The 13,035-nt window shown below is 39.1% G+C and overlaps 4 protein-coding genes across 6 annotated transcripts; 2 read left to right on the top strand and 2 right to left on the bottom strand.

Annotated features, from left to right (window-relative positions):
- Positions 1-1,947: 1,947 nt before the first annotated feature.
- LOC132903891 (uncharacterized) lies at positions 1,948-4,156 on the top strand. The gene is made up of 2 exons (XM_060953365.1): positions 1,948-2,513; positions 3,313-4,156. Exons 1-2 carry the CDS (start codon positions 1,986-1,988, stop codon positions 4,129-4,131), a joined length of 1,347 nt encoding a protein of 448 aa, XP_060809348.1. The 5' UTR covers positions 1,948-1,985; the 3' UTR covers positions 4,132-4,156.
- On the bottom strand, positions 2,507-4,808 carry LOC132903899 (transcription factor Adf-1-like). Its single transcript, XM_060953378.1, has 2 exons — positions 4,461-4,808; positions 2,507-3,160 (listed from the first exon to the last, which is right to left on the bottom strand). Exons 1-2 carry the CDS (start codon positions 4,806-4,808, stop codon positions 2,615-2,617), a joined length of 894 nt encoding a protein of 297 aa, XP_060809361.1. The 3' UTR covers positions 2,507-2,614.
- A 4,205-nt stretch (positions 4,809-9,013) lies between these two features.
- Positions 9,014-11,941, top strand: LOC132903892 (uncharacterized). Of its 3 annotated transcripts, none has more exons than XM_060953371.1 (3): positions 9,014-9,570; positions 11,012-11,226; positions 11,347-11,941. In XM_060953371.1, the coding sequence occupies exons 1-3, from the start codon at positions 9,266-9,268 to the stop codon at positions 11,898-11,900; spliced, it is 1,074 nt and encodes a 357-aa protein (XP_060809354.1). In that variant the 5' UTR covers positions 9,014-9,265; the 3' UTR covers positions 11,901-11,941. The 3 variants fall into 3 exon arrangements, 2 of the variants coding, with proteins under 2 accessions (XP_060809354.1, XP_060809353.1); XR_009657512.1 differs by lacking the exon at positions 9,014-9,570 and adding an exon at positions 10,421-10,555 and having other exon boundaries at positions 11,347-11,484; XM_060953370.1 differs by having other exon boundaries at positions 11,012-11,941.
- On the bottom strand, positions 9,760-12,466 carry LOC132903896 (uncharacterized). Its single transcript, XM_060953375.1, has 2 exons — positions 11,947-12,466; positions 9,760-10,718 (listed from the first exon to the last, which is right to left on the bottom strand). Exons 1-2 carry the CDS (start codon positions 12,074-12,076, stop codon positions 9,760-9,762), a joined length of 1,089 nt encoding a protein of 362 aa, XP_060809358.1. The 5' UTR covers positions 12,077-12,466.
- Positions 12,467-13,035: the final 569 nt, after the last annotated feature.

The following is a 13,035-nucleotide window of genomic DNA, read 5'->3' as shown; positions in this document are numbered from 1 at the left end:
AGTTTTTTGTCTTTGACGTAGTTTTTATTTTATAAAAATAACTACAGTATAAGTAACTAAAAATAAATTAATTGTACCAGGTGTCATTAATTTAATTTATTTTAAGTTATTAATACTGTAGTTATTTTTATGTAATAAAAACCGGCCAAGTGTGAGTCGGACTCGCGCACGAAGGGTTCCGTACTATCATTTTTAGTATTTGTTGTCATAGCGGCAACAGAAATACATAATTTGTGAAAATTTCCGCTCTCTAGCTATCACGGTTTATTTACAGCCTGGAGACAGACGGACAGATAGACAGACAGTGGAGGCTTAGTAATAGGGTCCCGTTTTACCCTTTGGGTACGTAACCCTAAAAATGACGCCATAGAAAAAAATTTTTTATTCATTTTCTCAGCACCCTTAATATTTTTTATTTAATTAATATTTGCTTCGGCAGGTACACAAGAGGTACCAAATCTACATATATAGTTTACTTACCTACATATGCTAACTAGAAGTACACCCGCGGTCCTGACGTCAGGATGGCGGGTGTACCTATTTTATTTAAAATCTTTACATAGAAGGAGGTACACAGATTTTTAGGAGAGGTACACTGAGGTACACATCAGGTACGTTTTTAATCCAAAACAGATATTAAAATCCGTGAGGTACACCCGCCATTCTGACACACATGATTCAAATTACAAATTCATTTTCATTGATGTCGGTTCATATGGAAAGTCTTCTGATTCACAAATATTTAGAAACAGTGATTTCTTCGAGAAATTGCAAGAAAACAGTCTACATATACCAAGTCCTATGGCAATAACAGAAAACGTTTGTTTTTATCGGTGATGAAGCATTCGGTATCAGTAATTTTATACAACGCCCCTATAGTGGAAATTTTTTGAATCACCAACAAAAAGTTTTTAATTACCGCTTGTCACGTGCTCGAAGATACATAGAGTGTACGTTCGGAATGATGACTAATAAGTGGCGAATATTACATCGACCAATAAATGTAGAAATATCGTTAGCGACGGATATTGTTCAAGCCATCTGTGTTTTACATAATTTCTTACAACGTGATTGTGAAGAAATTACTAATAGTAATCTCTTAATTCAAGCCAATCAAATAGATCAGGAGGATCAAAATGAACATAATTTGTCAGCAACATCAATTCGCGATAAATTTGCAGAATACTTTGTTAACGAAGGACAATTATCATGGCAAAATTACAAAATTTGACTGAATAAATAATTACCTGCAGAGTTCTTTTCACCAGTAGTTTTATTTTTAAAATCTTCCACAAATTTCTCACAGATGCCTTCCCAAGCATTTTTTGTTTCAGTGCGATTGCTGTGTTTGTCACTTTTGGAGTTCCAGATAGCAGGACGTATTTCAATCTCATTTATAAAATCTTCCACGTTTATATTATCCATTTTTAGCAAAAATGCAAATAAACATTTGATATAAAGAGCTCTGACGTCTATTCACCGCACTATTCAACACTAGAATGAACACGTGATGCTTGCGACGTTGCCGTCCTGTTGTCGAGCGTTCTCGGTACTGGCGCCGCACTGTTGCCGCACCGCGCGATTTGTATGAAAAAAAGGATCGTCCGTACGTTGTACGACTAACGTACCGCTTCGGCACCGCAGCGGGCCGACAAGAAACGCATAAATTGAAAGGGCCCTAACTATTGTTTTACTTTCATAGATATCGGATCTTACGGAAAAAGTAGTGATTCTGCAATTTTTAAAAATTCAGCATTTTATAAAAGGTTAATAGAAAAGTCATTACACATACCAAAACCTAAACCAATATCTGAAACAGATCCTAAACCATTGCCATACGTCATAGTTGGCGATGAAGCGTTTGGTTTATCCGAAAATGTAATGCGACCCTATGCAGGTAAAGGGCTATCATACGAAAAAAAAAATATTTAATTACAGGTTATCAAGAGCTCGACGTTTTAAGCCACGGATACACTAGGGGACAAATGGAGCAACATGTTGCGGAACATGTTGCTCAACAACTACGTGGAATGTGCCGAGATACATGTCGCGGAACATTTTGTCGACCACACTTCTCAGTGTTTATAGAAATGTCGCCCGAGGAGGTCGTGGCTATTAGTGCTGCGTACATAGTAATTATATCGAGTGTGTTGAAACGTAAGAGAAAGAGAAGGTGGTGGATGCGGAATTTCTTATTACAACGAGAAAGAAGAGTAAATATTCTAAGTGATCTCCGAATGTCTGACGGATCGTTTGTGAATTTTACTCGCATGTCATCATCTGATTTTGAAACTTTGTTGCAAATGATCGCATCTTCCATAGCCAAACAGGATACAATTTTACGAAACGCTATTAGTCCTCATATCAGACTTGCCATTACATTGAGGTACTTGTCGACTGGAGATTCTTATGCTTCTTTGTCGTACACTTTTCGAGTGTCAAAACAACTGATACGTAAAATAGTACCAGAAGTTTGTAAAGAACTGATAAATAAATTGAAGATATGTGTAAAGGTAAGTTAAAGAAAACGCATATATTTTATTTATAATTGTATTTTAATCTTCAGTAAAATAAATTTTAAAGAGTACGAGATGGATATAGCGACCAACGTAAATTAATTAGTATTAGTGCCATCAATGCTATTAGTGTTCGAGGAATCCATAGTTTCAAGTATATCTTGTATAATATGCTCTTCAGAAGGCTCGGGGCTAATATCACTGGATGCAGTGCTATAGCCCTGTTGAACAACTGGCTGGCTTTGATTATTATAAATTGTACGGTATTTTCCTAAGCGTGCATCTAATAAAATATTATTAATATAATATTTAGCCATAATTACACTGTGTTCGTCATTTAATGCACGTAACTCAGTTCCTACGTACTGTCCATAAACATCGAATTCATCTCGGGACATCATTCTGTTTTTAGCAGCATGCAGAACTTCATAAGCCTCCTCTAATCTATCTTCATTGGGGTGGCTCCTCTTGCGAGTTGGTCGCGACGATGAAGGTGTTGGTGCAGGGGTTGTAGGTTGCTCTGCTTGATCAATGGTAGATTGCGATTCTAGTTGATGAGGAGATTGAAATTCTGGAACGGTAGATTGAGACTGTAGAACGACATCTTCATCCGGAGACGAAATCGTGTTTTGGCTTTGTGGACTCTGAAAAATTAATGATATAAATATTAAATCAATTATTATAATAAGGATAGACTATAAAACACGTATTGTATTATTTCAAACATCTGTTAGACATGAATCCTTAATTATTAGTACGTAAAAATAGTATTTAATGTTTAATAATTTCTTTACAGGTCCCAGCTACTGCAAATGAATGGAAAGCCAAGGCTAGAAGCTTTGAAAATATATGGAATTTTCCGCATTGCGTTGGATCTATAGACGGTAAACACGTTTTGATCCAAGCTCCTTCGAATTCTGGAAGTGACTATTTTAACTATAAAGAACAATTTAGTATTGTCCTATTGGGTATTGTCGATGCAAATTACAATTTTATCTATGCAAATTGTGGTGCTAAAGGAAAATCTTCTGACAGTGGAGTATTCCAAGAGACTGCTTTTTATAAAGCTTTGGCTGATAACCAACTCAACTGGCCGACTCCAGACCCAATACGACAAGATGGGCCGAATATGCCTTACGTACTTGTAGGAGACAGCGCCTTTGCACTGACAGAAAACATGATGAAGCCATATCCCGGTAATCATGACGTGGGTACAACAAGACGCATTTTCAACTATCGACTGTCAAGAGCTAGAAGAATTGTCGAAAATGTGTTCGGTATCTTAGGTGTTGTATTTCGTATATTCCGAACTCCCATAACCATCCTACCCTGTAATGCTGAACTTGTTGTAATGGCGTGCATATACCTCCATAATTTTTTAAGGCGAAATAGTCAATCGAGATCACTGTACAACCCACATGGAACTTTTGATTCTGAAAATGTGGATCACGATATTTTAGAAGGATCTTGGCGCAGAGAAGCTGGCTCTGTTAATATGTCGAATTTAAATGCTATGGGACGACGCTACCCTGAATCTGCTATGGAAATAAGAAACAAATTTGCTGAATATTTCATGAGTGAAGAAGGACGTGTTCCCTGGCAGAATAATTTTTAAATGAATAAACTAGTATTGTACTATATTTTTTCTTTTAATGTTATTGAACAACGTCAATCCTTTTAGAAGTGAAGTCTTGTGGGTGAGGTGTGTACAAATCTTAGTTAATGTAAATAATACATATTATATTAGTAGTGATAAGGTGAAATAATAATAAAATAAGTGATAAGATAAAAAAATACAGCATCATATGGGCAGAAAAAAGGAAATAGAAATAGAAGAAAGTTTAAATTAATAAATTAAGTATGTATAAATTTAGCTACCCGTGCGAAGCCGGGGCGGGCCGCTAGTAAATATAAATAAATTAGAAATAAAAAAGCATAACTTACGTTTGTGTCCAAAGTGTCCAAGCTTCCAGACGTTGTGGCTCCCTTTAGCAAAAATTTCATTGCATCATACGCAAACCATGCACTGGACTTCACGTCCTCTCGTCCACTGCCAGTAGTTTTTGACGATTTCACTTTCTTCCTTTCTCGGACAAATTGCGAACGCAGGGTATGTACTTTGGCTTCTATTTCTTTTCTAGGCAATTTAAGCGCCTTGGCAATATCCTCCCATGCATCATTTTTCTTTATTTTATTTCGATAGTCACGGTGTGAAGTATCCCATAACAAGTCACGACTTTCGTAAAGCTCAATAAGCAAAAGCACGGTATCATTTCCCCACACAACAGACATTTTAAAGGCACGTTGCGTACGCGACTATACTCGGTGACAAATGCCGCAACACTGACGCGGGACACATGCGCTCGCTCACGAGGCGGGAGCAAGCAACATGCCCCGCGTCACGTACAATGTTGTGGGTCATGTTGCGGGACACTATGCAACGTTGCAGCGTCACGTATATTTTGTGTTGCGCGTCATGTTGCGGGACAAAATGTTCCCTAGTGTATCCGGGGCTTAATTGAATGCACTTTTGGAATTCTGGCAAACAAGTGGCGCATTTTTCATAGGCCTATAAACGTGAATATAGACTTTGCCGAAGACATAATAAAGGCCTGTTGCGTGCTACACAATTTTGTTAGAACTAGAGATGGTATACAGTATGAAGATACTTTACATACTGCGCCAATGAGTAATCTTATTACATTACATGCAGGAAGGGGTACACCATCATCATTAAACATTAGAGACAAATATGCTAATTACTTTGTGAATGAGGGTCGTGTAGAATGGCAAGACACGAAAATATGAAATTAAAATTGTTACAGTTCGCGCCAAATAACTAAACTCAAGATGGCGCGTCGCGTTGGTGGGTTGTACATATTACAGTTAATAGCTATACGTTACTGTGGCAACGTGATAGTTTTCCCGCGCTCGTTACGTACCGCCAAACAACGTTATACACATTTCAGTTATTTGGGGTGGACTGTCTATTACAAAACATGTAAACTACCCTGGTAAAATGTATAATTAAATGTCTACTGACCAAAAAGAACCTTCTTTTCCAAAGAATCCTCATTTTCTCCAAAAATCTCCACCAGCTCCTGCCAAGCTCCGTTTTTAATCGTTTTGTTAGAATATTCTGCACATTGGATGTTCCACAAAGCAGGTCTTTTTTCCACCTCATCGATGAATAGCTCGGTGTCGAAGCGATCCATTGTCACCGTCCGATACGCGCGGCTTCCGCGGAGCAACTGAACGCCCTCTAGGTACGTCAAGTAAGGGCCCTAACGCACTAGCGGTTGGCCGCTAGGCGGTTAGACTCGAGCGGTCCAACCGCTTAACGCGGTTTCTTCGCGGTTGGCCGCCATAGCGGTCAGCCGCGATGAAACCGCGTTAAGCGGTTGGACCGCTCGAAGGCGCGTGGCCCATAAATAAAATGGACGCCGTCGAGATAGCTTGTGTTATTTATTTTTACTCCCGAAAACAACGAAAGAAATATAAAAAAAGATACTGGATTCATCCTTTACTAGAAACACGCAACGAATTCGGCCAGTTCGCAAGTTGTTTTCAAGAACTGAAGAAGCACCAAGATAAATTTTTCGGCTATGTTAGAATGAGTGTTTCGTCATTTGAAGAACTACTAACAGTTTTATATGACACCATCAAAGGACAAGATACTAAATTTCGTGATTGTATCCAACCCGAAGAGAAATTAGTAATAACATTAAGGTAAGTATGATAAAAATAAAAAAAGTTTTAGTAGTTATTATGTTTTAATTTTAATCGCAATGTGGGTTTATAATTGAATAAAAAAAGTAGTAAACTATAACTATTACTGAGAATTATTATCATTAAAAAGATCTAGATAATCAGATTCTTGAGATATCTGTGAATATGTTGATTCAGGAGACATTACAGATTGTTCTTGATTACATGTTCCACGGTGTGTAGGTGGAACTGAGGGCGGTGGTGGTGGGTTATTATTTCTAGCAAATGATGGTGTCTGATATCCTTGGGATGGCCCTTGGTTGTAGAATGGTCGTACGTAATCCCAAGTAGAGTTACAGTAGTTGTATCCAGACGTTTGGGCTTCAGTAATGACTTGCATTATTTGAGATTTTGTACGTAGGCGTATATGTTCAGGCACTTTTTTTATTTCACTAACCAACGACAAAAAGAAAAGTCTATCTTCATCTTCTTCCGCCTTTTTCAACTCTACATTCTTATTTAAGACGTTAATCAATTCAACTCCTATATCATCTTCTTTATTTTTCTTTTTTTTTCGTTTTGGCGGTGGTACTACGACTGGGTCAGCTACGTTTTCTGTTTCATTTCTTTCATTTTCTTGCCTTTGCATGCTTGAATCAGTTTCATTGATAGATACTGTGTCCTTCAAAAACATTAAATTATTGTAAAATATATATTGAGTCTTTTTCTTAGCCGCTGACCCACTCCTGGTAACATTGTCCTTTAGAGCTTTCACGAAATTATCCCTAATGTTCTTCCATTTCTTTTGTAATTCTTTTCCTAGAACAATACAACAAACAAGTTAATGATTTAGTCATAAAGTAATAGATTTGTTGTAATTCGTGTGACATGTGCAATAAAGAATATACATAGGTCATTGAATTCAATAAAACATGTAATAATAATAAAATGTTTGTTTCAGATATTTTGCAACAGGTTGTACATTCACGGAACTACATTATACATTCAAAATTGGAGTAAGCACTGTAGCAGAAATCGTACGAGAAGTTTGTTTTGCAATTTGGTTTTGTCTGAAAGATATTTGTTTGCCTGAACCAAACAAAGACGCTTGGAAAAAAATTGCCAATGATTTTTTTCAAAGAGCAAATTTTCCTAACTGCTTAGGTGCTGTTGACGGCAAGCACATACGATGCATTGCACCTAATAACAGTGGCTCGATGTGTTTTAATTATAAAAGTTTTTTCTCTTTGGTTTTATTAGCAATATGCGACAGTAATTATAAATTTGTTATGGTTGATATTGGAGCTTTTGGTAAATTCAGTGACTCGTCAATATTTCAAAATTCGGTTTTCTATGAAAAAATGCAAAAAAACCAATTGGATATTCCAGAGCCACAACCGATTTCACAAAGCAGCGAGACATGTATCCCATACGTATTTGTAGGCGACGAGGCATTTGCGTTATCTACGAATTTAATGCGCCCATACGCAAAAAAAGATTTGGATGAAACCAAAAGAACGTTCAATTACAGGCTTTCTAGAGCAAGAAGATATGTAGAATGCAGTTTTGGAATTTATGCAAACAAGTGGCGTATATTTCATAGACCTCTAAATGTTCAATTCACTCTAGCAAAAGATATCATAAAAGCTACTTGTGTCTTACATAATTTTGTAAGAGATCGAGATGGCTATTGTTTCGACGACTCACTCAGTTGCCCTTTGCCAGAAAATGTAACACAGGAAGGGTTAAGAAGGAACAATAAAACTGCGTTGAGATACAGAGAATTGTTTGCCGAATATTTTATGACTGATGGGAAATTAGAATGGCAAAGAAATATGATTTAACTGAAAATAGACCTATTTATTATGTTCTAAGATGTTTAAAGTATGTTTAGTTTCGTTTAAAAATATGTAACAATAATAATAAATACTTACCAAGACTTTTTTTTGCCTCTGTTGTCATCTCTTCTTTTCCAAAAATATCTACTAATTCTTCCCACTGTTTCCGTTTTAAATCTCTATTCTTATAAACTGCTCCTTCACAATTCCAAATAGCTTCTCGTTGTTGAATTTCAACAATGAATTTCTCTGTGTCGAAGTTCATGGCTGCGCAACTCAAAACACGTGCATACTTCACCGGCGGCTCGCCGCAAACTAACCGCCAGTGCGTATACACAAGATGGCGGCTAGCCGCGAAGCGGGCCGCGGCCCTCCATTCAACCGCCGCGGTTGAAATTTTGTGGCGGTTTAGTGCGTACGATCATAAGCGGTTGCATATTAAACTGGAAAAGCGGCTAGCCGCGCGGTTAGCCGCCCCCGCGGTTAGCCGCTAGTGCGTAAGGGCCCTAAATAAAACCGAGCGGCGACCGCGCGAATTCATTTTCTAGCGGTTGAGTGGCGGGAGCCGCGCGGATTGTCAATCCGTGCGGACAGGTATGAACGATTTGTAAGGCGCTAATGTAATTAGGATCCGCGCGGTTCAACCGCGCTGTTTGAAACCGCGCGGAATCCGCCGTGTCTGAACTAGCTCTTAACGAATCGTCATTCTAATGACCGTAGTGACCGACGTATCCGTCTACGTCTTTTTTCACGATTCGTGAAGCGTGTGAACATGGGTATATAAAAAGCATTGCTCCCGTCAAAAAAAATAACGAATCGTGAAAAAACACGATTCGTGAAAAATCACGATTCGTCTTCGTGTGAATGAGCTCTTAATCATAAATTCAGTCTCAGTCAGCACCGTAATAAAGTTTGGTCAGTCGGATTCGTAGTCTTAAGGGTCATCATAAGGGCCTACGCAGACCGGGACGTCATGGCAAGGGATTTTGCCGTGAGTCAGCGCACACCGGCTGCTTAGATACCGCGGCATACCAGCATTTTACCACGGCATGCCACGGCGTGCCGCGGCATTCCAGCACTTTGCCACGGCATGCCCCGGCATGCCCCGGGGTGCCGCGGCATGACAAAGCACGCCTCAGCGACTCCTGCTGCCTGCAGTCTTCAGTTGCGTTTGATTGAGTGTTGGTGTGCCTCAGTTTTACAATGGTAGATTGGGATTTAGTGTTGATATCGATTATTGCAGATGAAGAAGAAAGTGCACAGGCTAATAACAGGAATAGAAGAAGATTTTGGGTTGATAATTTATGGAAAGAAAGGGAATCAAAGGGTGAATTCAATAATTTATTTAATGACTTAAAATACGACGTGCAAAAATTTTATGACTATCATAGAATGGATTATGAGAAATTTCAAGCACTGTTGAATATATGTCGACCATATATCGAAAAACAGAGGACCAATTTTCGCAACCCCATTGAAGCCGATCAAAGATTATCCTTGTGTTTGAGGTGGGCAGTTAAATGATTGTATAAGTTTAATATTTTCTTCTTTTATTTAATTAAAAAAACAATTTTTTTTGCCAAATACAATCATGAATTGTAGACACATAATAACGATTTTTATGTTTTTGCACTGATAAATCTTCTCACTGATAATTCCTGGATCTTTATTTCTTTTTACTTAATTTAGAGTACCTACTACTTTAGATTAGTTTCGTATTCAGAAACTGCAGTTTTGTAGCCAGACCCTGAAGCAGCTTCATAGCCAGGGCCCGAGGCGGTTTCATAACCAGACCGTGAAGCAGGTTCATAGCCAGAACCTGAGGCGGTTCCAAAGCCAGACCCCGAAGCTGCTTCATAACCAGAGCCTGAGGCAGTTCCAAAGCCAGACCCCGAAGCTGCTTCATAACCAGAGCCTGAGGCAGTTCCAAAGCCAGACCCCGAAGCTGCTTCATAACCGGAGCCTGAGGCGGTTCCAAAGTCAGACCCCGAAGCTGCTTCATAGCCAGATCTTGAGGTGGTTTCATAGCCAGATCTTGAGGTGGTTTCATAGCCAGATCCTGATACAGCTTCATAGCCCAAGCCTGCCGCGGTTCCACAGCCAGATCTTGAAGTAAAAGCGGTACGGCATGGTCGTTGATGTTGCAAATTGGTAGAGACATCTTCAGATGTTGGAGCTGGAGTTCCCTCTATGTAGTTTAATTCGGCGTCAGTTACCATATTAAATATTTGTCTCTTTATTCGGACCTGCTCTCTTTTTGGTAGCTTTTTTACTGTGGCAGCCATTGTTTGAAAGAACGAATCAATGGCGTCCACCTCCTTTTTCGATTCAATATATTTATTTAGTATTTCAGCAGTTGTTGTAGGTTCTGGTATTATTGAGGAATGGTGTGAATCATTGGTCATTCGCGAAACTGAACGTTCATCGCTATCAACGACAGCGGATTCTGCAAAAGAAGTCTGCGTATCCTCTGAAGAGGAGTCCAAATTCGAGGTTTGTTTTCTGTGCTGAATGAATTTTTTCAAAAACTCCAGCTCTTTTTCAAACTTGATAGGGCGTCGCTTTGTGTACGGGTCACCACTCTTTGTTTTTCTGTTATTCAGAGCTTTCCTAAAATTATTACGTATATTACTCCATATTTTCTGACATTCTTCACCTAAAACAAAACATAAGCAGGTAAAATGGTATAGAATCAGAATAAGTAGGTAATGGGAAAAGGCCTTAGATAGTGACTAGGTGACTAGGTTAGCACCAGCTATGTTTATGGGATTATATTGAGCTAATTTTTTTTCTAAGTAAAAATTACCACTGGCTTTACGGTGAAGGAAAATATCGTGAGGAATTCATAATTATATATAAATAAATATATCGTATTATTTAATTGACTTTGTTTAACTGTACCCTGTCTTTCACTCTGCCTCACTTACCCCTCTTTATATTATCTTTCAGATTTTTGATCACGGGAAGTAGCTTCAAGTCTCTAGGTTACAGCTATCGTATGGGGTTTAGTACAGTGCGCTCTATAGTACATGAAACTTGCCAAGTCATTTGGAATGTCCTAAGGCCTAGTGTTATGCCAAAACCAACAAGGGAAAAATGGACGCGAATCGCGATGGAATTTGATGAAAAATGGAATTTCCCGAACTGCATCGGTGCAATAGATGGTAAACATTTTAGGATAAGGGCACCTCGCAATAGTGGAAGTCTCTACATGAACTATAAAAAGTTTTTTAGTATCGTGCTACTAGCGGTTGTGGATGCAAATTATAAATTTGTGATTGCAGATGTAGGATCATATGGACGAAATAGTGATGGAGGTATAATGCAAAACTCAATATTTGGAAAAAAATTGACTTCTAATGCCCTCGATATTCCCCCAAAAAAACGTTTACCGAGGACAGATCTTGAGTTGCCCTATGTTTTTATAGCAGACGAGGCTTTTCCGTTAACCACAAACATTATGAGACCATTTAGTAGCGACCGATTGACAGATGAAGCAATGAAAATATACAATTATCGTTTGAGTAGAGCCAGGCGTATCGTCGAAAATGCATTTGGTATACTTCAAGAACGTTTCGAATTATGTCAAAAAGGAATTCAGGTTCAACCAAAATATATTGATAATATCATTTTAGCATGTACTTGCTTACACAATTTCATCATAGGTGGTACAAGCACAGAAAGTCAAAGTATAGCAAGTGTAAGCATTAATTTAGAAAACGATAATAATATGAACAATGCATTAGATGGTACGACAGTACGGGAGATGTTTAAAGATTACTTTAACTCTGATGAGGGCTCGATTCCATGGCAAAACGATATTGTAAATAGACATTAATACCGTGTGAAGTATTAAAATATAATTATATTGCAAAAATATTTACCTGTTTTATTCATTTCTGTCCCAATTATTCTCCACGCATTGTTCTTCATTTGAGTGTTCATATAATGTTTTGATGACATATTATATAAATAATCATAGGCTTGAACTAATGTTATTAATTTTTCCTCCATGTTGGAATAAAAAACGTAAAAAACTGGTCTCCGAAAAAAACACGTAGGTACACAGTCGTCAAAGACGCGGGCGCAAATGGATGGTCAATGGTGTGCATTCCCCGCTTCTCTACCCCCACCGCCGCACCCCGCAGTATATTACTACGAGCGCTGGAGTCCGTGTCATGCCGTTGCCTACCGCAGTATGCCGCGGCATCCCGCCACGGGAGCCTGTGACGAGCGCCGGAGTCCGTGTCATGCCGTTGCCTACCGCAGTATGCCGCGGCATCCCGCCACGGGAGCCTGTGGCGTGTCTTTTCGATTAAATCCCTTTCAATGCCACGGCATCATTTTAAAGCATAGCAATTTATGTCGTATTTCTGTAACAGTACGGTTGAATGTCCATTAGTAAAAATTAAAATCCCTTGCCATTCCGTCCCGGTCTGCGTAGGCCTTAAGGCTGGTCCTTACTAAACGCTCCCACCATTTTTATCTCAACGCCACCCTTCCATCGGACTTTCGCTTGTGGAAGGCTATCAGATAGCTGGAACTCCTCAGATTTCCAATGCAGACCCGTTTCCCGCCAATCTTCAGGCAATAGTCTCGTAGTCCGTTCCATAATATTCAGCGCCCGCTGATCCTCCCGAGAAAGGGAAAAGTCATCAGACTGCTTTACGCCGAATGATTCTGTAGAAAAAGAACGTTTAACCAAGTCATGTAAGTCTGATTCACATCGGCAGACGTGTAGGACAGTCAAGTCGTTTGGTAGTCCACCAAGTCCCATATTGCCATGTATAACGTATCCTAAGGGCTCAAACACATAAACACGTTACGACGACGCAACGTACAACGATGCGGCGTCGTTTCACGATACGACGTCGCATCGTGGAAATCTACGTCACGACGTCGTAACGTACCGATGCACGATACGACGTCGTGACGTTAGAAACTCACGTTGCAATCCTGCGCAGTTGTATTCA

The sequence above is a fragment of the Amyelois transitella genome, chromosome 31, assembly GCF_032362555.1.
Source record: "Amyelois transitella isolate CPQ chromosome 31, ilAmyTran1.1, whole genome shotgun sequence".
Taxonomy (NCBI): Eukaryota; Metazoa; Arthropoda; class Insecta; order Lepidoptera; family Pyralidae; genus Amyelois; species Amyelois transitella.
The sequence above is the reverse complement of the archived record's forward strand: the minus strand, read 5'-3'. Positions and strand labels throughout refer to the sequence as shown.

Excerpts from the sequence above, each read along its gene's own strand:
- LOC132903891 (XM_060953365.1), top strand. The coding sequence starts at position 1,986 with ATGGAGCAACATGTTGCGGAACATGTTGCTCAACAACTACGTGGAATG. Across the intron at positions 2,514-3,312 it reads AATTGAAGATATGTGTAAAG|GTCCCAGCTACTGCAAATGA; the intron begins GTAAGTTAAAGA and ends ATTTCTTTACAG.
- LOC132903899 (XM_060953378.1), bottom strand. The coding sequence starts at position 4,808 with ATGTCTGTTGTGTGGGGAAATGATACCGTGCTTTTGCTTATTGAGCTT. Across the intron at positions 3,161-4,460 it reads TGGACACTTTGGACACAAAC|AGTCCACAAAGCCAAAACAC; the intron begins GTAAGTTATGCT and ends TTAATTTTTCAG.
- LOC132903892 (XM_060953370.1), top strand. The coding sequence starts at position 9,266 with ATGGTAGATTGGGATTTAGTGTTGATATCGATTATTGCAGATGAAGAA. Across the intron at positions 9,571-11,011 it reads AGATTATCCTTGTGTTTGAG|ATTTTTGATCACGGGAAGTA; the intron begins GTGGGCAGTTAA and ends ATTATCTTTCAG.
- LOC132903896 (XM_060953375.1), bottom strand. The coding sequence starts at position 12,076 with ATGGAGGAAAAATTAATAACATTAGTTCAAGCCTATGATTATTTATAT. Across the intron at positions 10,719-11,946 it reads GACAGAAATGAATAAAACAG|GTGAAGAATGTCAGAAAATA; the intron begins GTAAATATTTTT and ends GTTTTGTTTTAG.